This window comes from Setaria viridis, chromosome 3, assembly GCF_005286985.2.
Source record: "Setaria viridis chromosome 3, Setaria_viridis_v4.0, whole genome shotgun sequence".
Taxonomy (NCBI): Eukaryota; Viridiplantae; Streptophyta; class Magnoliopsida; order Poales; family Poaceae; genus Setaria; species Setaria viridis.
The window spans coordinates 1,707,525-1,728,546 of record NC_048265.2 but is presented as its reverse complement, the minus strand read 5'-3'; the positions used below and the strand labels follow the sequence as shown (position 1 = coordinate 1,728,546).

The 21,022-nt window shown below is 46.9% G+C and overlaps 5 protein-coding genes and 1 long non-coding RNA gene across 9 annotated transcripts; 3 read left to right on the top strand and 3 right to left on the bottom strand.

Annotated features, from left to right (window-relative positions):
- Nucleotides 1–5,350: 5,350 nt before the first annotated feature.
- LOC117847315 (protein SMALL AUXIN UP-REGULATED RNA 12-like) lies at nt 5,351–6,392 on the top strand. Its single transcript, XM_034728504.2, has one exon. The coding sequence runs from the start codon at nt 5,525–5,527 to the stop codon at nt 5,975–5,977; it is 453 nt and encodes a 150-aa protein (XP_034584395.1). The 5' UTR covers nt 5,351–5,524; the 3' UTR covers nt 5,978–6,392.
- A 196-nt stretch (nt 6,393–6,588) lies between these two features.
- LOC140222322 (uncharacterized) lies at nt 6,589–7,726 on the bottom strand. The gene is made up of 2 exons (XR_011897694.1): nt 7,299–7,726; nt 6,589–7,153 (listed from the first exon to the last, which is right to left on the bottom strand). It is a non-coding gene; the product is annotated as an uncharacterized lncRNA (long non-coding RNA).
- Nucleotides 7,727–7,979: 253 nt separating this feature from the next.
- LOC117850311 (U3 small nucleolar ribonucleoprotein protein IMP3-like) lies at nt 7,980–10,396 on the top strand. Its single transcript, XM_072292515.1, has 4 exons — nt 7,980–8,476; nt 8,671–8,778; nt 9,487–9,561; nt 9,653–10,396. The coding sequence occupies exons 1-4, from the start codon at nt 8,343–8,345 to the stop codon at nt 9,693–9,695; spliced, it is 360 nt and encodes a 119-aa protein (XP_072148616.1). The 5' UTR covers nt 7,980–8,342; the 3' UTR covers nt 9,696–10,396.
- A 116-nt stretch (nt 10,397–10,512) lies between these two features.
- On the bottom strand, nt 10,513–12,892 carry LOC117850312 (uncharacterized). Its single transcript, XM_034732140.2, has 4 exons — nt 12,643–12,892; nt 12,460–12,539; nt 12,262–12,359; nt 10,513–11,062 (listed from the first exon to the last, which is right to left on the bottom strand). Exons 1-4 carry the CDS (start codon nt 12,830–12,832, stop codon nt 10,906–10,908), a joined length of 525 nt encoding a protein of 174 aa, XP_034588031.1. The 5' UTR covers nt 12,833–12,892; the 3' UTR covers nt 10,513–10,905.
- Nucleotides 12,893–13,676: 784 nt separating this feature from the next.
- Nucleotides 13,677–17,217, bottom strand: LOC117850309 (26S proteasome non-ATPase regulatory subunit 7 homolog A). Its single transcript, XM_034732135.2, has 10 exons — nt 16,860–17,217; nt 16,521–16,613; nt 16,348–16,429; nt 15,505–15,601; nt 15,353–15,428; nt 14,984–15,042; nt 14,783–14,905; nt 14,309–14,366; nt 14,122–14,207; nt 13,677–14,010 (listed from the first exon to the last, which is right to left on the bottom strand). Exons 1-10 carry the CDS (start codon nt 17,044–17,046, stop codon nt 13,939–13,941), a joined length of 933 nt encoding a protein of 310 aa, XP_034588026.1. The 5' UTR covers nt 17,047–17,217; the 3' UTR covers nt 13,677–13,938.
- A 64-nt stretch (nt 17,218–17,281) lies between these two features.
- LOC117850310 (mediator of RNA polymerase II transcription subunit 7a) lies at nt 17,282–20,948 on the top strand. Of its 4 annotated transcripts, none has more exons than XM_034732138.1 (7): nt 17,282–17,451; nt 18,285–18,362; nt 19,136–19,286; nt 19,365–19,434; nt 19,611–19,777; nt 19,859–19,932; nt 20,586–20,948. In XM_034732138.1, exons 1-7 carry the CDS (start codon nt 17,297–17,299, stop codon nt 20,653–20,655), a joined length of 765 nt encoding a protein of 254 aa, XP_034588029.1. In that variant the 5' UTR covers nt 17,282–17,296; the 3' UTR covers nt 20,656–20,948. The 4 variants fall into 4 exon arrangements, with proteins under 4 accessions (XP_034588029.1, XP_034588028.1, XP_034588030.1 ...); XM_034732137.1 differs by having other exon boundaries at nt 18,240–18,362; XM_072292514.1 differs by lacking the exon at nt 17,282–17,451 and adding an exon at nt 17,467–17,950.
- Nucleotides 20,949–21,022: the final 74 nt, after the last annotated feature.

Sequence of the window (21,022 nt, the reverse complement as noted above, 5' to 3'; positions counted from 1 at the left end):
ACCGGTGTAGACGGCGGCCGAGGGCTAAACAACTGGGAAAGAAGTGAACCATTCGGTTGGTTCAGTTCAGTTTGTTTCACCTTTTGTTGATGCTTCTTCAGAAAAAAATAGCTATCCAGCCTGAAAAGGCAAATGCTGATGGCATTTTTTAGAGCCCCTTTCTTCAAACTTTCACCGACCGGGATGGGCAACGATCATGGAGATTTGGGGCTTTGCGGTGGTTAGTTACTACTAATCCCACTTAGTTTTATGACCTCTGAATTGATAATGCAGGGTTGCAGGACCAATCTGTGGGTGCTAAAGGACACTGTTCATGTCCTTCCGGGTACGACTTTTGCCTTGCATTGCATCGGTGGTTACGCGCCCTAAACTCAGGGTCTTACACCAACTAACCTGGCGTTCACGATACACCAACGGTGCCTGCTGACTTGTGGGGTTATAAAATTCCCAGTAGACGAAACGTAGCACAAATGTGATGCTCCTGCGTAAGTGACATTTACCCCCAAAAGGGGAGAGAATCCTTATCTGTACTGTCAGTCGGAACACGGTTCAGAGAACTTAAAGTCAATTCCAAACTGGACCATTTATCTTACATGGATCATGATGTTCTTATGCACCGACATGCCTCTGTACTGAAGGCAGCAGGAGATAGTCACCGTTTAAACAGGAGATACGCACTAAAATGTTTGTGGTTGGGCTATGTAAAGAATGCCAGCCGAAGAGCTGTGGCGAAAATGTCGTGTCTGCACGTTTGGAAATTGGTAACTGACTACCGCCGGAGGCAAACCATAGCCATGTGGCTGAGATGCGTGGCGCCGACGTCTTAGTGGAAGAACTGTAGTCGGTCCAAGATTCTGAACTGCAAATAAGACCACCATGAATCATGATTTTAGAGTGCAGATAGATAGCAGTTCAAAGACGATCTATTGGGCCTTTGTTTTTGGTCTTCCATGAATCATGATCTTCTTATGCACCGACATGCATGTCTCGGTGATGAAGTAAGTAAACGAGCACGAGTTTATCAATCCGATCTGCACCATTGAAACCGGGGTTTTCACTAAAACGTTTCTTTGCACCAAGCAATAGAACCTGGAACGAGTACAGATTCCCACTAGATAAATGTCAGTGCCAAGCAGTAGTCAAATACTGCTGCGCTCGCACGTTGGCAGCTGACTGCAGCCGCCGGCACCGCCGCATAGCCATGTGCCCGGCCACTTGCCCCGACGGCGACGGGCCGACGGCTACGACGAGCAGCTCGCTCAAACTCTGAGGAGATGAGAGGCGGCGGACGGAAAAGACTGCTCCACTGTGCTCCGTCGCCATCCTCCAATCGATGTGCTTCGTCCTCCATCGGTCCATGCCAACTCAACTCCTCCAGGCTCCAGTCCTCCCCCTGCACTGAATCAGAGGAGATCATCGTTGCTGTCGCAGCACACACGCCGCCGCAACTTGCGAAAAGGCTAGCTGTCCGTGACAGACACAGCGTGTGTTCCTTCGCTTTCATTGGCCGATGGATGGATGCATTCACGACGTATACTACAACAAGGACTGAAACGAGTACCGTACCAGGCGTACCGACTTGCGAGTTGTTTATCCTTATCCCGACCGGAATTCGTGGCGAAATTGTAGTTGCACCGTATGCGATCGACGAGGCACCACACCACCGTCGAGAGGCATCGCGTCTTGGAATCAGGCTTGGTGTCTGCACGACAGCACGAGCGAGTTTGATCACGCGTTACACGTCCGTCCATGGCCGCCGATCAGTCCGGACAGGAGATGCTGTCCTGCGTCCTACTGAATCCTGATCGATATCCACGCGAGCGTGCACACACGGCAACGTGCCAAAATGCAGCGTCAATGGACGGTACGTGTTTGCTGGTTTTCTCTGCCTTCTGGTGGGTGGACAGAGAGCATGGAGGTGAGGAAGGTGAAGCTCTAGCATCTTCCTCATCAGATGATGCAGAGAGGCACCAGCACCATCCATGCGTGAGATCGAGGGGCGTACGATCGTGTACGACGAGAAAGCAACCGTGCATTGGCTCGTAGCATCCCCGGAATATCGACCCGATCATCATCCGATCCACACACCCTGTTGTTTTCCTCTTTTGGTGAGAAGGGGACGTATAGGAGGTGAGAGGGTTTGTTTGTAGCAACGTCCGGTCGTGATGGGAAGATGCCGACCTCTGAACCTAAACAAAACTCCACACAGCTGGTGATGAACACCCACGGCTCGTTCCTCGTTCCTGGTTACTAATAATAGATTCCTGATCTAGTGATCTAGTCCATATTAGCGTCCACGACCTGCATGGCCGCATGATCTTCCGGTGGTAATGCGAGACGTGGACTTGGCAACCAGAGAACAAAAGGATCGTTGCTCCCCTATGCATATGCTTTGCATCTCGTCCGTCTCGTGGCTCCTCCTGACTTCCTGGTCCCTGCCTCCCCGAGAAGGCGTGTGCCACCGTTGCCAAGTACTCGCCGCCGGACACGGCAGCTGGAGTGGTGCACGAACCAAGCGAGGAACACGTACGCCACGGCGCCCACATCGTGCACGATCGAGCATGCGGTGCACGGCAAATGCGATGAGGTGCACAGCAAAGTAGAGTGGGCCGGAGAGTTTAACCAGGCGTCCGGCCGGGCAGTTTAACCGGGCCGGCCGGCCGGCCGGCCGATCAGCCGATCCGGCGCAGAGATTTGCCGTATCGGCCCCCCACGCCGCCTGCGCATTAATTAATTTAGGGCCCGGCGCCGCGGATAAAATACGGGCAGCCGGAGCCGCGCCCACGGCAAGCGAGCGGCGGCAGCACGCACATGGGTGGACCGGTGGAGGCCGCTCACCTGTCGCCCGGCCTTGCCGAATGCCGATGCCGTCGAGAGAGGCAGGCGCGCGGGCATATTCCTGTTCCAAGCCGCGCGCGGCGTTTGGCTCCGAGCGGCAGGCCCCCGGCGGCGACGGCTCAACCGCGCCACGTACACGCCCCCCCCTCCCGAGTCCCGACCCCGTCGCCGCGGCGGCACGTGCGCGGCGCGGCCGCGGGGCCTGCATGCTTGATGCTTCTTCGCTCGGGCTCTCCAGCGCTCCACCGCACTGATTCGTATCGAGGTCTTGTACGCACCCCCGCCGAGCGAATCCTGGAGTCCGCGGACGGTCGGTGCGGCCGTTTGACCGGCGGTGGCCTCGGCCATTGGCTGCCCGCGAAGGTCTGGTCGCCGTCAGCGATCCGTCCACGGCGGGAGCTGTGCTCTGATCCTGCTCCAGCGCTCGCTACATTGACCCGAATTATGTGTCGTTCTTCGTTCACAAGAGAAGAACGTAGCGTTCTGTACGCTAAAAGCGGCGAACAGCTCGCGTTCTGGATGGATGGATGGATCGGTGGTGGCACGTGCAGCAGTAGCAGCTGCTTTTGCGACACTTTGTTTTCCTTCGCTTAGGCCGTGATGGGGGCTAGGGGAGGAAATGAGGGACTGTACTTGCTTCGTTAGGAAGCATCAGGCATGTGTGTTAGAGGACGGTTAACTGATATCGTGGCATTGACAGCGGGATCCCATTTGACTCTATCCTCCAGGCAGCAGGTGCATGAACCAGTAACAGTGCTGCATCCTCTCGGCAGATCAACGGTCTGCCGCGGTAGGAAACAGTGTTCAATTTGACCAAGCGTTCAGCCAAAACATGATGCTTCAATCATGCAACGACGACCCCTCTACCTCCATCCATCCATCTCTGTCTTGGCAGAACGCTGCCTGAGAACAAGATGGAATGCTACCTTTCGGCAAGATTTACTCCATGCGGTACCAAACAGAGGCCAGGACCGGCATGTAATAGCAGAGTCCGGAAGGGACTGGGGCGCGAGCCTGCCCAGCACTCCAGTAGGCGTGCCCCGAGATCTTCATGGCGATCCTTGAAAGCTACGACTCCGGCAGGGACTCGCGCGGCGCGGGCGACAAAATCCGACGGGAAATCGCCCATGATCAGACAGACCAAATTCGGGCACATGCGCAGCCGGGTGGACTGCTCGCCCTGCTCCGGACAGCGCCCGGTCACATGCACGAGCAGCCCACTTCGGTCGATCGCCACCTGACCGATCGCTCTGGTACTCTGATCGTTGATCGATCGGGCCGCAGGGATGAGGCACAACGCCTGGCCGCCTCATCCCATCACATCGCAGCTTGCCAAGCCAAGCCAAAAGGATTCCATCTCCCCTTCCCCAGGCCTCGACACCGCCGATGATGGATGCGACGTGACCGTGTCATCATGCGATGCTACTGCCCACTGTAGCCAACAGCGATGCATGGTGCTCGTACCGTGCATGGCTTCCTTTCTCCTCTCGTTTTTCTTTCCCATCTCTCTCACTCAGACACGAAGAACAGTGAGCTCGGTTTTGATTTTGTGGTGGCCGTGGGCTGAGGCGCTGAGCAGTGTGCAGGCGGAGGTAGCTGCAGCACGCGTTTTGCAAGTGCAAGGCGCCAAAACTGGCTGGGCACGGCGTGACGAGCTACACTGGTATCCCTGTTTGAGAAAGATCACAAGCAGTGAAGTGTATCTGCACGATTTGTTTTTTTTTTGCATGCACGATGTGTGTGACTAGTATTACACATTTATTAGGAGGTATATGTACTACAGACAAATAGATTATTGGCCACCGATCCCAAATGGCTCATGACATACACGCGAAAAAAAGGAACGCATTGAATAAAGTGGAAGGAGAAAATGGGCATCTGCGTAGGAGGGAAGGTTGTGCATTCCATTTCTTGGTGGCACAAGGCTGGAGGTTAGTTTATGCATCTGGTGTTTGACAGTGGGATTAGAACATTAAGCATGTGCTCTTGCCAGAAACTCAGGAAGACATACTAAGGAGTGCAGAGTTGTTTAGGATCCACGAACTTATAGTAGTTTTACAAGCAGTGTCATTCTGAAAAAGCCTCAAAGTCAATAATGTTGCTACAAGAACTTATAGTAGTGAACTAGTGACATGAAAAATCAAACAAGACCAAGTCTTTCAAGTTACCAAAGAGGAAGGTGTGAGATTATGATATCAAACAAGTCTTGGATATAAGTGATTTGTAGCGGTTCTTTTTCTCCCTTTTGAAGACCAAAGAACTAAACTAAGAGGACTTCGAACGAATTGTCCAACTGAGCAATGCACACTGAAAAATGTAACAGAAGAATAGTGGGAACCCGCTGGCATTTTTTAATTTAATTAGCAAGAAAACAGATTTAGTAAAATAGTAGTAGAAGAATAACGTCCCATCGCCATCAGCATAATTTATTCCTGGCCAACTGGACGATCCGAAAGGCAAAGGCCCCACATTTCGCGAAGGGGCCGCTCCTCCCTACAAAGCCTCCCCCTCCCCCCTCCCCCTCCAAAAGCCAGCTCCATTTCACCACCACCAGTCCACCACCAGCAACACCAGCTCGCTCTCGCCCCGCGCCTCACCCAGGGTCGCCATTGATTGATTTCACCCGCGCACGAGCGAGCAACAACAACCGCACAGCTAGCCGAGTTCGACCGGCAGGTGGGCGTCGATGGCGAAATGCAGCAGCAAGATCCGCTACATCGTGTGGCTCCGGCAGACGCTTCGGCGGTGGCGGTCACGCGCCGCGGCGCGCGCGGCGGTGGCGGCGGCCGGCGAGGCGGTGGTCCCGGCGGGGCACGTGGCGGTGTGCGTCGGCGGCGCGTCGCGGCGGTTCGTGGTGCGGGCGGCGCACCTGAACCACCCGGTGTTCCGGGAGCTGCTCCGGCAGGCGGAGGAGGAGTACGGCTTCCCATCCGGAGCCTGCGCGGGCCCCATCGCGCTCCCCTGCGACGAGGGCCTCTTCGAGCACGTCCTCCGCCACCTCTCCTCCCCGTCCAAGTCCTCCCGGTTCGTCACCCTCGAGGACCTCAAGAGCGGCGCGCTCTCCTGCTGCTGCGTCGCCGCCGCCGGCGACTCGCTCCCGCTCCTCCATGGCATCTCCGCCGACAAGGCCGTGTGGTGAACGCGCCAGCGGATGCAAGCCGCCCGCGCCATTGCGCGTGTGTGCGCGACCATTTCGTCTTCCTTTTTTCTTCTTCTTTTTTTCTTCTTTTGCTCTCGCTCCCTCCATTTCCATCCGAGAGGAGCTGAGACGCGACGGGAATCAGCAAGCAAGCAAGCAAGATTGAGCGCGGCCGGCCGGAGGCGGTGAAGTGAGATGGCTGAGAAAGTCCTAGGATTTTTAGAACGACTGTCAAGTCTAGTCATCCATTCATTCCCTTGTCCAATCCGGGAAATTTTAGTGGCGAAGATTTATTCTTTCTTCTTCTTCTTTTCTTTTCCTTTTCGTCTCACTTAATAATCCTCCACTGTAAATACATGTACTACTGCGGTTCGGCCAGCATTGCAAGTGAAAAAAGCATTCATTTTCTTCTCAATCTCATTGCAGCCTGCTTGCAAGTGAAATGGAACGAGCTTCTGCTACTTTTCTTCTGGACTGCTTGGCCAATGGCTATTCTTGCTATGACTTGCCGTATCTCTTTCAGATGAATCTTCTCATATATCTGTTTTCGAATGGTCAGGGGAAAAGCATTAGAAAAGGATTTGACCGAGTGTATCCTCTAATCTTTGAAGTTTCTTTTCTTGGAAAAGAATGGCGTAGGAGTTAACGGAAGCTCACTAGAATATTGTGTTGAGGGCTGTCGCTAGGCTGGTCGCAATGATGGTGGTATTACCAGCCACCACCAACCGAATAATCGGTTGATACTCCTACTGATTGATAACACAGGCATTGTTGCTCAACTAAACCTTGCTTTTGCGAATGATTCCTCAACTAAACCTGAGGTCAACCTTTTTCAACGTCATTAAAGGTTTACCCCGATCACTTGAGCTAGAAGCAACGGGTAAATTTTATATTTACTGAGATCGGGATTAAAGTACCTTTCCCCCTGAGAGGCCACCAGGTTCTGCAGTTGCAGTGATTCACCACTCACCACAGGGGACAGAGGATCACAGCCAGGAACATGGATTGCTGCTTTTTCCAAACACTACTGCCTTTTTGTGGAATCTTATTCTTGGGACTCCATTTGTTAAGTTGCAACAGTCTTAACAGAAAGAGAGCTGTGCATGGCAAGTGAAAAGATAAAGATTCCCCTTTCTCCTCCGCATCCCTGAATTTTTCTTTTGAAAGATCTCATCCCTGAAAATTCAAAATTCAGATCGCATCAGGTTTTCATTTTTTCAGGCAAAGACGGATGAGGCAACCCTAGCCCAATTCGAGTGGCCCCTGCCAGCCCCATTATCCAGACGAACAGTCGCCCGGCGAGCGGCGAGACCTCACTCACCTGCCATCATCAACGCAGGCACCAACGGCTTCAACAACCCACCGTTCTACCGCATGGTAAAACTAAGCTCCAGTCCGGCGAGAGCGAGGCGCCGCGCCGGCGAGAGAGACGACCCGTGAACCTCCCGTCCTCTCTGGTTGGTGCGTACTTCGTCTTACTGTTTCCGTGGGCCCTGGCCGCCTGCGGCGCCGCTGCCCCAATCTGCCGCGGCGGAGGCGCCGTGCATGTGGGGGGCGCCATGTGATGGTCCCCCGGCCTGCATGTGTGTTATACCGGCCAGGGCCGGCAGCCCGGGCCCGGGGAGTGGTGGGCCAGGCGCACGGCGTGGCGCCCAATCACCGGCGGCCGTAGTCCTTGCAGCTTTATCCGTAGTCCTCGCCTTTTCCACGGGCCGGCGTTCGCACGCCGGCGGTCGGGGCCGGGGATGGTGGGAGCACAAGTCGACGACTGGCCCAGTGGGAGGAGAGCTGCTGCGAACACATTTCAGCCACTAGCCTGCTACTGTCCGATAAAAAATCGGCCGAATTTGTTGCGTTCAAGTTGAAATATTTTCTCTTGGCAGCGCGACAGTTGCGTGCCGGGACCGCACCGTGGGCCGTGGCCGTACACTTCTCCGATGCAGCTTTGTACGTTCCGTAACATTTTTTTAACCTCCTCACCGGCGGTCATCGCGGCGGTCCTGTGACCTCTGTCTGTGCGCCTGCCACGGTCTTCTTCCCTGAACCGCCGTTCCATCGCTGCTGGGCCCCAAACCACCAGTAAACGGCGGAAAAGAGAGAGCGGCCCACCAGAGTTGCAAGACTAGCCGGCCCAAGACACCGCTTTACAGGCCCACCTCATCATGTCCGTCGTTGCAGTTAGAAAAGGTTGGAACTGGCCGCCCTAGCCGCGCAACTGCCCCGCCGCCCGACGTCCTCTGGAACTTCGCGGCTTGCTCCGCCACCGCCGCTGCATCGCTTCTTCTTGCTGCCGAGCATCCCGAGGCGCGCACCCTGCTTGCCCCTCCACTGATTGCAGGCAGCGTGGTGAATGTCCCTCTGAAGGATGAGGAAGCTCAAGTTCCACGAGCAGAAGCTGCTCAAGAAGACCAACTTCTTGGAGTACGATAAGGGTAAGGGACACCGCGAAGGTCTCGTCACGCAGCGCTACCGCATCGTCGAGAGGGACGACTACAAGAAGTACTACTACCCGCTCGCTACCCCCCTAACCTTCCTCTCGATTGCCTGTTAAATTGATCATCTCATTAATTCTTTATATGCTGTTAGCCTGTTAGCGGTATCAGTTGTACGATAACGGAAATCAGTTGATCGATCCTGTCGATGCATCTGTCATGAGAGATCGCATGTAAAATTTTCGAATTTTGTGGTGGCAGGTACAACGGGATATGCTTGATGGTGCAGAAGCAAGTGAACATCATCAAGCAGATGGACCCGAGGGACCCTTTCAGGATCGAGATGACAGGCATGCTGCTCGATAAGCTGTAAGCTAATGCTGATTTTGCTCTAAGCTTCTCTATGGTTGCTTTTGTGAGTCTTGAGCTGGAGAATTGAGATGGGGGCCCCTCAAGTACACAATCCTTACAAATTTTCTCCCTGTAGCTGAGGTTGAATTGTTGATCTGTTGTGAAGTCATTATAATGTGTGATGGAATGACAGTGATATAGTGCAGCTAGACTAGACTATTGTTCCTGTTGCTGTTTCAGGTGCATGGGAACTGTTCCAAATTAGTGCCTAAGTCGTTTATGCTAATTCTTGATTATTTGGGTAGAATTTTCTGCAGTGTAAACAGTGGAAAAAATCGAGTGCTTTTTAATAATATACCAATGCAGTTGCTTTAATCTGGCTATACGCTCATATATTTAGCTTAGCTTGTGGTTGGACTTCAATATTTTAATATCTGCACTAGACTGGATTGCCATAGGCCATCAGGGCAGCTCCTGTCGGGAGCTTGTTCCTGTTCCTTCAACATAGCAGTTGATTGTTTTTGTTCCAGTACCACTATTATCGCTTCATGGACATCATTAAGCTTCTAGTGCTGTGGTGTCGGTTTAGTACGTCATCTAATCAACAGATACCTAAACCTGCTTCATTTTGACAAAATCATATAATTTCTTGTTCAGTTACTATTGGTTGCTTTATGATTTTGTTACTTGTTAATTTATATGCTCATCTGGTCCTCTGACAAACAGGTATAATATGGGTGTAATTTCGACAAAAAGCAGCTTGGTTAAGTGTGAGAACCTTTCAGTGAGCTCCTTCTGCAGGTCTCTCTCCCCGACCGGCCATCCTCCTATATTGCTTTCTCACATGACATATCACACTCCACTTACCTTATAGTTTGGTGAATCACTGCAGAAGAAGACTTGCAACGGTAATGACAAGGATCAAGATGTCATAACACCTCAAAGAGGCCGTGACGTACATTGAACAGGGCCATGTGCATGTTGGACCAGAGGTTGTCACCGATCCAGCTTTTCTTGTAACCAGGAACATGGATGACTTCATCACCTGGGTGGATTCCTCAAAGATCAAGAAGAAAGTCATGGAGTACAATGATGCATTGGATGACTATGACGCGATGGCTTGAGAGCAGGAATTTATGTGGCCACCAATGAAGGTTGTCCTTATTATAAAAAAAAATGTAGGTTGTTCTTTGATATTTCTGAGGTCGCCATCTCTGGCAGTTACTTGTTGCAGTTCCAAGCTGCTACCATGTGCATTTGGCTGTCTCGCGCTGCAGATGCGGGTACGTTTGTAGTTACTTATCCTTAGAATATTTTGTAGTTGGTTAATGAAATAGCATCACACAGAAAATTTGATCCTTAAGGCATGATGTCCACTACTATGTTGCTAATCTGGTTTGGTGATTCCCTTCGTTTTCTGTAGTGCGTGCGCAATCTCATCCTGTAATGATGTGTTGTGCTTGTTGCGTGCATTTTCATGTCTATGCTCAGTTGGGAATGGTATTTAACAGGCGCTTAGAATGTGAAGAAATTTTGCCTTGCACCTTGATGTCAACCGAGGATAAAATTTATGCAGAACGATTAAGCATTCAAGGAAAGACAAAAGAAATTAAGCATTAACAGGATCATACTGATCTAGAAAATTCCTTCAACGAGAGGAACTAGAGGAGCTGTAACTATAAAATCAAGCAAACATTGCAAACAAAAAACTGCGGGTGCAGCAGAATTGGCAGACAGAATTCACGGAGAAAGTTATGAAATCCAACACGCGCAGAAAAATATCTCATTGGCACAAGCAAGTTATTAGTACGAAACATATTCATGTCATCGCATCAAGATCACACTTAAGATACCATCAAGTTACATGTCAGTGGCTCAGAGCACAGCCAACGAGCATATGCTAGATGATGCCCAAAAGAACTACTATCAGTATACAAAAAGCACAATCAGTAGACTTCCAACCCAGCGGGAGCAGTTACAAAAACATGCATCATCTGGTGAACTTGTGGAACACTTTTTGCACACCTTACCAGACATTGCAACTGGACATGTGAGCTATTGATCTGTGAAGGAATCATGAAAGGACTACCATTTGCATAGTTGCATTACCTAGGTTAAATCCTGTTAGAAGCTATGAATGTGAAGCTAAGATTGGGATTCTAAATCAAATTCTGATGGTTGAGAGCCTCGACTGCCTTTTGATTCTTGCATCTCCACTTCAACAGTAATAACTTCTTTTGACTTGCCATTTCCCGTCTCCATCCTTCTTATCTTTTCTTTCTGTATGGCACGTAGCTCGTACCTACAAAATAAAGAATGTGTATGATAGATGTTGTCAATAATGAATGGTAGCTGGTTCAGGAAAAGAGAATATCATACATCAGCAGGAGCTGAAGTCTACATGGTAATGTAATTACTCATCAATTCAAGTAGTTCAACTCTCAATTGATTAGAGGGCTGTTGATGGGAAATATGGAACATATATTTGGACATTCCATGCAAAGGTTGCAGAGAAACTGGCAGTAAGACTTTTGGTCAAAAGGATTCCCAATTATGTTATCTTTATCTTGGCTACAAAGTTTAACGTGATCTTCCTACACATTTACTAGCTTATTCTCCAGGCGACTTACAAATTACAATTTTCAGCCTAAACAGTAGTGCCCACTATATATTTTAAGGTTAACCATGTAGTGGAAATGCATTCCATGTGATCTCCTGAGAAGTAAAAGTGGCATAAAGAATAATCACCTTCTGACATTCCACGATAATAAGTACAATAATAAAATCACGGCAAGTGGTTATAGATAGCAGAAAGAAGCATTTGCTTTATAGACAAGTCTCAATTTTCAATCCTCTTGCTTTCCGAGTTTTTAGCTTGGCTACAATGCTTAAGTTTAGACATTCCTCAACATGTAGTTCAATAGCATATTCTCCAGGGAACTTACAAATAGCATTTGAGCCTAAACAGAAGTGCCCAGTAGTTTTCAGGTTATCTATGTAGTTGAAAAGGGATTTCATAGCAATCTTCCAAGCATTAGAAGTTTATATAGTAAAGAGCATTCACCTTCCAGCATTCTGTAATAGTAAGTGCAACAATAAATTCATAGCAAGTAGTTATAGCATGAAGAAGCATAGTGCTTAGGAATAGAATGCTGCTGTTAGTGGACAAGTCCCAATTTTCATTATGAACCCATCAGTCACAAATCCAATCTTCTGAATATACAGAGATGAAGGTGTACTAACATCTGACAAGACTGAAAAATCCATTTTGCTGAATGTTACAAATAGTTTCAAATTACTCAATAAGATTACAGTGAACACCATAGAAGATAGAACTCAACTGATTTTACAAAAAGCGATCAAGTGAGGTGCTGCTGCTTTCTAAGTTTCCGTGTTACTAATTTTGTCCATTGAGCACAATTGAGCCCCAAGCCCCCCAAACTGGAGCACCATACACACATGACACATGGACATGGGAGTACTGTTAAGATGAGAGCTTACGGTGAGACATAGCTCTTGGCAAGCAGGAAGTATATCCTCCAGAACTGCTTATCCTTCATGTGGCGAGGGCACAGATCGTACCGAATCTTGGCGAGTTCCTGCACGCGAAGCGCACGGATGCAGCTCACACTTCACAATCTTTCACAGACAGGAAGAATTCAGCGGGGAGACGAGATCCGGGGAAACCACCACACCAACCTTGGCTTTGGATAGCACGAGCACGGCATGCCGCTCCTGCCAGCTCGTGAGGTCGCCGGCGGTCGCCTCCGCATAGCCTCCTGCGATCAACAACGCGCACGGCTGTAACTACAAGGATCTAACCGGATCGACTATCGAGTGGGGCAGTGGAATCGGGAAGAGATGGGGGGAATCGCTGTTTGCCTTGGAGCTGGAGGGCGGCGGCCTTGAAGGCGTCGGGGGAGAGCGTCCGGAGGAAGTCCAGGAGCTGCGGGGTCACGCCCAGCTCCTCGCACTCCTCGGCCGCGGCGGCGGCGGGCTTGCTTGCACCGCCGCCACCCCCGCTGCCGCTCCCCCGGCGGCGAAACGGCCATGAGAAAGCCGAGAAGGCCATGGCGCGGTCAATTGACAAGCTGATCCGACTCTCCGCTGTAGATAGCTAACCAGACCGGTCGGTTTTTCTCACCCGGTTGGATATCTCGGCGGAGGAAGCCGATCCGTACACAGGTACACTTACCATGGCTTCGTAGTATCATCGTGCTAGTATCATCGTGCTATATGAACTTTTTGTACTCACTTCACTTCATTTCAAATTATAGGTTCTTTTCATAAATATTTGCATACATCTAGACATATACTGCATATATAAAAAAAATATATACCAAAACAAGTTACAATTTGGAACGGAAGGAGTACGTAGCTAGAATTGTAACCATTGTTCAGGTACAATTACAATTATCCATGTACGAGAAAGTTTTGTTTAGTTCTGCAAGTCCTAAGTAAATATTTTTAATTTGACCATGTTTTATGATATTAATAATATATTAGTATCGTTACTCTTGATTTATTATTGGTAGAAGTCAATATTTTTTGCCTATATAAACTTAGTTAGACTTAGGATAGTATGATTTAAGACAAAGTCTCTAGTCTCCTGCGGTTAGAAGCGCAAATTTAATTCATCTAAATAGGCTAATGAAGAACTCATCTAAATGAAGAACTTCAATTCTGAAACAAGAATGCATCCCACAAAGGATAATGTTTCCACTGCTATTTAAACAATCGGATGGAATTTCCCACAAAAGTACTCGTTCCTTGGTTCACCCTAGAGGGCCTAGATGCTGTCTGAACTCCCAAGGGTCTCTGAGATTGCCTCCTGACAGGCTTGATAGGTCCTGGATCCAGATTGTCATGGATTCCAAGACCTGCCGCAAATCAATCACGATGGCAATGTAATTGCATTTGGGGGGTACAGGTTTGCTATAATTCAATCATAGGAAACGAAAGTCTACATCACGAAACATGATGCGTCAGATGGAATAGCATCGAGATCTACAGAAAAACTGAGGTATAATCTAGAGCTCATACAATGTAATTGGTTTCAATTGCCGTTGACCTTATCGTACATGAAACAAACATCAAAATGTCCATTGAAGGTCAAGACAATTGGTTCAAGCGCAACCATGCTAACATGTCACACGTTTCATCCCTTTCCTCGGCCATTTAGCTCCCGGCAGCAGTCGGAATGGCGGTTGGTTTTGAATCCTCAGCCTTCTCATGCTCCTTGTTTAGCATCTGGAACGTACCATAATCAGTGATCAGTGTCAAAGAAAATATCAATCTACAGGTGTTAAGGATGCATAGAGGAATTGACGCAGGTAAAAGAAGCAGACAGAAACAACCAACCTTATTGTTGATCAAGTTGTGGAGTGCAATGACACTCCGGATCAGAGAAGACAAGTAAATGACCAACATCATGTCATTTGTTTTCACTGCACAAAAGAAAGGGAACTTAAGGCTGCTGTGATAAGAAATCTCAGAAATGAAAAGATCAGGCCAGTTATGGTAAATCAGAGGCAAGATGCATAATTACCTGCAAAGGCTTTAATCAGCTCATTTACGTTCAGATTTGGAAGCAAATTAAATACATCCTGCAGAAAACAATTCGAAGTGAATATGTATGATCCAGGGGGGGGGGGGGGGGAACTAAATCTCTTCAGAAAACTTTTGGACGGCATTAAAAATGTTAAAAATAAGCATATATATATATATATTTGTGTGTGTGTGTGTTGTAGGACTAGGGTAAAGGTTGGCCCAATGGAACATACTAAGAAAAGTAACTGCTCTGTCAGGATCAATGTACTAAAACATAAAGAAAAATGACCAATCAACAAAAGATATACTTAAGTATATTTCATTGCATATGAAAATTTTCAACTCTAATCTACAAAACGTACGGATTTTTCAACTTTAGTATTCTAAAAGATAGAAAATAATCTAATCACAAGACAAATTTCTTTCAGTGGTTAGTTTAGTGAGACAGAGTAATAAGTAATACATGACTAACCTGCAAGTGATACAAAATCTCATGATTCAGTGGGAGCTTCCCTTCAATTACAAGATCCAAATAGCTTCGGATCTCCCTGAGCCTTGCATCCAGTCCCTTCAATGCTGCAAGCTTGCTAGTGACCTTCATTGATAAGAGATAATTAGTGTGCCCCTTAAATAAAGCAGCATGCAAATGGAAAAATCTGCTCATGAAAATTACCTCTGTTGCAAGTGTGCTTATTGTCGTGTCCTTTACATCCCTTAGAAGGTGCTCAACTCCTGAAGATAGGGCAAACTATCAGTTAAAAAACCACCACCGCACAAACTCTAGCATTGATTCTTAGCATTATTTTTGTTGAGTTAGCTATTGGAGGACCCTAAACCCTTTGACAATAACATCTGAATAGTAAAATCCACATAACTATATTTTTTAATGTGCTAAGATAGCATATAACATGAGTTCACAAACCAGCACAGCACAAATTCTAGCATTCTCATTCTTAGTAAATCAACATGGACAAACCCTTCTGACTATTCTGAAAAAAAACTAACTATTTTTGTAGCTCATGCAGTTGATGAAAAGCCTTACCAATTTCCTCAACTTCATGAGCAGCAATTTCTGAAGGAACATGGACAAACACCTTCTGACTTTTCTGAGTAGCATTCTGTAAAGGACAAGCATGCAAATTATACACTGAGCAAGCAAGTCAAACCTTCAAGCTTCTCAGAGCCCATACATACCTCTTTAACCTCTTCCACAGCGTAATACGCTTTAGTGGGTATCCCCAACTCTTTGGGTTGAACATCAATAATCACCAGGACAGGATTAGGAACATAACTGTAAATTGGAAAGTGAGAATTAGAGTTAACAGCTACGAGAATGCCACAAGCAGTACAGGATGAGGCCCCCAGTGACCAAGGTAACAGAATCAATTTTCACAAGAAAAAATATAATACTTTGATCAACATACCCAACATCCCTACAGAAGGACAGAAAATGAAATGTAGAGAAAAAAATAAAAAAATTCAAGGTTTCAAGTTAATTTTGCTTTTAAGGTTCCCAAACCATCATAAGATATTTATGGCCCTCAAAAACTCATGATCTAGTTTGAACCAACAAGATTATTCTTTTAGAGTAGTATGCCGAAAATTAATGAAGATACTGAAATTAACTCTGGTGGAAAAACTACTACACTCGACTGCTGTCTTGATGCTACTTTATTTGCCAACAATCAAGGACAGTGAAAAAAAATAGAATTTCAAAGCAAAATATGAGTACACAGATTAGCTATGTATTTTTGGGACTAGAAGTCTAGTGCAAACAAATGTTTTGAGCACACATGAAAACTAAAAAATGTCTGGTCCCAAGTGTCACTAACGGTAGGTGAAACGGAGTCAGGTGGAAATTAGCCTATATATAACAATACTTCAACAATTATACCAACGTGACCGAAAAGTTACCCACTTGTTTATATAACTTAAGAGTATCTTCAATGTGCCTACTTGAACTGTATAACAGCTTCACGAATTTTTAAGACCATTCATAAGAAGACAGACACAACTTCAAGAGCAGATTTACCATACCTGTTGAACAACGCATGGACATCCAGGTCGTTCTCCCTTAGCTTCGGACCAGTGCTGTACCAGCCAACAACATGCTCCTTGGCTACACCACAAACAGCTCGTGCTCATCAGGACAACATAATCAATCACACAGCACAGACCCAATAAGTATTGAGAAATCCGAAACAGCATACCGTTAATCCTCTTGAACATGGAGAACATGGACTCATGGTAATTGTGGTCAAGGAACCAGATCCTAGGATCCTTGTCATCCTCCTCGAACGGCACTGCAAAATCAAGTTGCGGATTCAGCGAGTTACCCCCGGAACAACCTCACAGATCTAATCAATCACACAACAGCAGCACCGCGATCCACGCCAATGGATCTAACGACATCTACATCCACAACCGATTCCGCGAAACCCTAAGCGGCAAAGCACAAGCGCAGCAGCCCCCTCCGTCAACGGAAGCCTGAGCCGCGCAAACCCTAGAGTCGGACAGAAAAAAGGAGGCGGCGGGGGTGGGTGGTTTACCGGCGTAGGAGTTGGTGACGTCGACGGAGCCGCGGGAGGAGGTGCCGAGGAGGACGCCGACGACGCGCTTGCGGGTGTCGCGGGCGACGCGGTTGTAGTGGTCGACGATGCTGAGCAGCACCAAGGGGTGCACCACCACCCGCTCCAGCGTCCGCCCCGATAGCTGCGCGGCCTTCACCACGTCCATCTCGCCGGAACCCTAGCGGCGACCACGGATCTGCTGCGCGCGGCCCCGCTCCTCGACGGAGTCGGCTCGTGTGATTGGAAGGTTGTGGGGGTCGTTGCTGCGGCTGCGGCGGCCGCCTCCTGTCTGTGCTTGTGCTTTGCTTCTCCTGTTCCTCCCCCCTCCTTTTCTTTCTTGCGGAAGCGGAAGGTCCCGGTCGCCTTTTGAATAATAACTTGGGGCGAGGGGTGGAAGCGTAAAAGGACTCGGACTTATGTTGTGTCTGCCGTCCGATTGGAAATATACGGTATCCACTGACTTAACGGATCAGAATCGTCACCAGGTTCCCGTCGATTTCCATCCCGTTCCCCACTCGGTGCGGCGTGGGGTAACTGGGGTTCGTCGCCGGCCTGACGCTGCCGTCCGCTGGTGAGCTCACTTCCTCCTCCCCTGCTCCGCGCCCTTCGATCTCGCCCTCTCTATCTCTCCGGCCATCGGTTCCGTCTGGTTGGGGCACCGCGTGCTGCTGCTGGTTTTGTTTTGAGGGAGATGCGGAGATGATTGCTTTGAGTTCTCACCTTAGATCGAGCGACTTCTCACCCTGCAAGGATCCTCACTCCGGGATACAATTTTCTTATGTGGCGAACTGAACATTGTTCATGGCCGTGTAGACTGTAGTATACTCGTTCTTGCTGAAGAATCAAGGATCCAAGTTCCCTTTGATTTTTGAAATAGGAACTTCAATCCACATAGTGCATAAAGTGTTCGGTTTGTTTTGCTAATGTGGCATAGAGATAGGAAACTTTCGTTTTTGTTTATTTTTGAGTTACAATTTACCTTAGGCCATACTTCACAACTTGCAACCATTATCATGTGGTGTTTATTTAGGTCTTAGAGGATCCGAGATGCCCTCCAAAGCTCCAACCTGGTACTTATAAGCCAATTGTACTTATTTCACCACTTTGTTTCTTAATTTAACCAATCACCCTTTGTTTGGCGTCTTCACCAAACAAAATGTTAGTTTCTTTGGAACCATGATAAGTCATCTGAATCAATTTTCCATGTTTCTGTTTGAGAGGGTCTCTTCTGTCATGCCATGTCCTGATGGTTTAGCAGGACGGCTGCATCTGGTTAGCCAGTGAGGTTTTTGTTTCATGTTAGTTTTTTTGGAATCTCGAACTCAGCTATTGACTAAACTAATTATTAATGAAATCCAGGGAGTCCTTTAATTTGCTGCATCGAAATCTCTCACTGTATCGCAGCTACCCGCGGTCCTATCAGCGGCGGCGGCGGCGGCGCTTCCCCTTCCCCACGGTGCGGGAGCTAAGGGAAGCGAGCAGGTGATCCCCTGTTACAGCTGAGAGAGAGCAGGGTCTCCCCCCCAAGCCTCCGTCTCATTCATCTCTGGATTGCTAGTTGCTCAAATGTTCTGTGCCTGTAATGATATCCTGGTTGGGGAAGTACTATGAACTATTTGGACATTACGTTATGTTCCGAGATTGTAGTGTGTGATTGTTAGAACTGAAACTTAAATTTTTTAGGAAGTGATCCTCTCATTTCCTTTGTACATTGTTAGTTGCTGAAATTATTGTTTGGTCATTTGGTGGTTGCTGTGAAGTGTTCGGGTGGAACTATTGTCTTTCGAGATTGTGATTGCTTGATGATTCTTGTTGAGATTTTATATGTCTTAGAAAGAAATGACGATCTCATTTGTGTTGTATATTGATAGGGTAAATAGTCACAGGTGATGTCTTAGATCATGCAAGTTGCCTTTGCATTTGTGTTGGTTTGCTTGGATAAATTAATAGTAATTGGAGTATGCTCACCATGCGGTGCAGTTTTGACTAATCAAGTTAGAAAGGTTTCTGAGTCTAAAGTATTTTTCTTTTGTAATGTATGGTGCTCGAACTGCAATTATAAAGTTGAGTAGCCTGAGAATTTGAACATACTTATCTTAGTCACTATAAATTTGAGAATTATTGACAGTAGCGAGAAAATGTTTTTTTCTCCTATATTTCACTCATGAATCATATCTTAAAGTTACATTTGATCCATTGAGGTTAAATAAACTAGAGCCAGAAATTTTATTGATTCAATATCTGGTTATGTGCAGCATGGTGGCAATGGCCACATCAGCATACCCTCCTCCTCCTCCATTTTACCGGCTTTACAAGGACTACGAGCAGGATCCCTCATCCGCACCAGAACCTCCACCTCCACCGCCAATTGATCAAATATATACAACCTTTGGCGCTGATCGCAAAGTATGTTGCTTATTTACCTTTCATGCTACTCAGTTATTGCTTGTGCTACTCTGACTGTGATGTGCCTCTATGGTCTAGACAAATGAGTTGCTGCCAAGCTTGGAAAGTCATAATCTCCGTCAGCTTTATCCAAACAGCCCCAATATTGGTATCTTTTTATCTGCATACGCATATTTGTATCAAATGTTTGTGATTTTTTGTTAAATATTAGGTTACAAGTGTTTATAAGCATAAATTAGTTGGAAATTTTATATACCAAATAAGTTGCTCCTACTGTTTGAGGACTGAATAACTTGTATCTTTGGAAAATTGATTAAATTTTAGACTTCAAAAAGGAGCTAAGGACCCTCAACAGAGAGCTTCAGCTGCATATTTTGGAGGTGGCAGATATTTTAGTGGAGAGACCATCTCAGTATGCTCGCAGGGTAGAAGATATTTCACTTATATTCAGTAACTTACACCATCTTCTCAATTCCCTACGACCTCATCAGGTGTGAGCCTCAGTTTTACTTCCATGTGTATATTTTTCTTCCATTCTAAAAAATGTACTTAGATTCTTTAATATCTTTTAGGCAAGAGCCACATTGATTCACATGCTTGAGAGCCAAATTCAGCGCCGCAAGCAAGCAATCGAAGATATAAAACAGTAAGCAACTAGTCTTTCTTTAGTTCGGCTGCATAAGTTAGAATTAGCAACTATTCTTTCTTTGGTTCGGCTGCATAAGTTAGAATTTTCATTTGACATGATTTATAGAAATTTTAAGGTTAGACCTTTGAGCTTTCGCCAATGCCTCTTTCAAAAAAAAAGAATGCACCAGTATTATTATTAGTTTGACTCTGCTAGTTAATCCCCCACAATGCTCTACTATACGCTGAAGCTGTCATATACGTTTTTCAATTTTTCTATATTCTTAATTAGAGTTGGGAAAATGAATTGTGTCCAGACATGCTTCCTTATTGTTCACACATGTTGCAAAGTTCTTTTGTGTTCCTTTTCCGTTTATCACTACATTACAACTTTGGCATAATAAAGAAGAAGCAGACTATTGTTACCCGTTGCAATATCAGAAGGTCCATTTAACTACTGTTTGCTGCTCCAGTCCAAAATATATGGTGTAGTTCAAAATATAGTTAACTAATAGTTTTGATAAAAAAAAATTGTAGAGCACGTTGCTATTCTATAAAGGCCATGTATGCTTGCTTTATTTTCATGAGTAACCATCGTCTTCTGGTTCCATTCTAAATTGCGACTGCACAAATGCTAGCCTTTTGACAAACCTGAGTATTTTCTTATTTCAGGAGGAGAGAGGAAGCGCAAAAACTTCTTGGGGAGTCACTGCTAATCTTAGATGGAAGCCAAACTAATTAAGCTTTTAAGCTGGTGCCAATTGGACTGTTTGAAGACAGATTAGTGCTTTATGAGTTAGAGATTGTATGTAGGAGTTTGCGTGCAGAGACTACCCAGAGACGGGTGTTGAGATATTTCTGGCTTCTTTCGGTATTTTGTTATGGTCTTGTGGTATGTACATATTTTGGTGGTCGATGCAAACATACTCCAGTTAACGGACTGTTGGATGTTGCTGTTGAATTAGTTGTTGTAGTCTTAACGGACTGTTCCTTTTTTTGAGAGAGAGAACAAGCGGACTGTTCGATTGATGGCCAGTTTGGTAGTTGGACAAAATTATATTGTGGACTATTTTCGTAAGGATGATTTCTCGACTTACGGATAGGGGAAT

What these genes read in the sequence shown, in the direction of transcription:
- LOC117847315 (XM_034728504.2), top strand. Translation starts at nt 5,525, where the DNA reads ATGGCGAAATGCAGCAGCAAGATCCGCTACATCGTGTGGCTCCGGCAG.
- LOC117850311 (XM_072292515.1), top strand. Translation starts at nt 8,343, where the DNA reads ATGAGGAAGCTCAAGTTCCACGAGCAGAAGCTGCTCAAGAAGACCAAC. An exon ending in GAGAGGGACGACTACAAGAA is followed by an intron (nt 8,477 to 8,670) that starts GTACTACTACCC and finishes TTGTGGTGGCAG; the next exon opens with GTACAACGGGATATGCTTGA. An exon ending in GGCATGCTGCTCGATAAGCT is followed by an intron (nt 8,779 to 9,486) that starts GTAAGCTAATGC and finishes TCTGACAAACAG; the next exon opens with GTATAATATGGGTGTAATTT.
- LOC117850312 (XM_034732140.2), bottom strand. Translation starts at nt 12,832, where the DNA reads ATGGCCTTCTCGGCTTTCTCATGGCCGTTTCGCCGCCGGGGGAGCGGC. An exon ending in TCGTGCTATCCAAAGCCAAG is followed by an intron (nt 12,360 to 12,459) that starts GTTGGTGTGGTG and finishes CTTCGCGTGCAG; the next exon opens with GAACTCGCCAAGATTCGGTA. An exon ending in GCCAAGAGCTATGTCTCACC is followed by an intron (nt 11,063 to 12,261) that starts GTAAGCTCTCAT and finishes TTTATTTTGTAG; the next exon opens with GTACGAGCTACGTGCCATAC.
- LOC117850309 (XM_034732135.2), bottom strand. Translation starts at nt 17,046, where the DNA reads ATGGACGTGGTGAAGGCCGCGCAGCTATCGGGGCGGACGCTGGAGCGG. An exon ending in GTCCATGCGTTGTTCAACAG is followed by an intron (nt 15,602 to 16,347) that starts GTATGGTAAATC and finishes TCCAATTTACAG; the next exon opens with TTATGTTCCTAATCCTGTCC. An exon ending in TCATGAAGTTGAGGAAATTG is followed by an intron (nt 15,043 to 15,352) that starts GTAAGGCTTTTC and finishes CCCTATCTTCAG; the next exon opens with GAGTTGAGCACCTTCTAAGG.
- LOC117850310 (XM_034732137.1), top strand. Translation starts at nt 17,297, where the DNA reads ATGTTGTGTCTGCCGTCCGATTGGAAATATACGGTATCCACTGACTTA. An exon ending in ATTCCCTACGACCTCATCAG is followed by an intron (nt 19,778 to 19,858) that starts GTGTGAGCCTCA and finishes AATATCTTTTAG; the next exon opens with GCAAGAGCCACATTGATTCA. An exon ending in GCAATCGAAGATATAAAACA is followed by an intron (nt 19,933 to 20,585) that starts GTAAGCAACTAG and finishes TTCTTATTTCAG; the next exon opens with GAGGAGAGAGGAAGCGCAAA.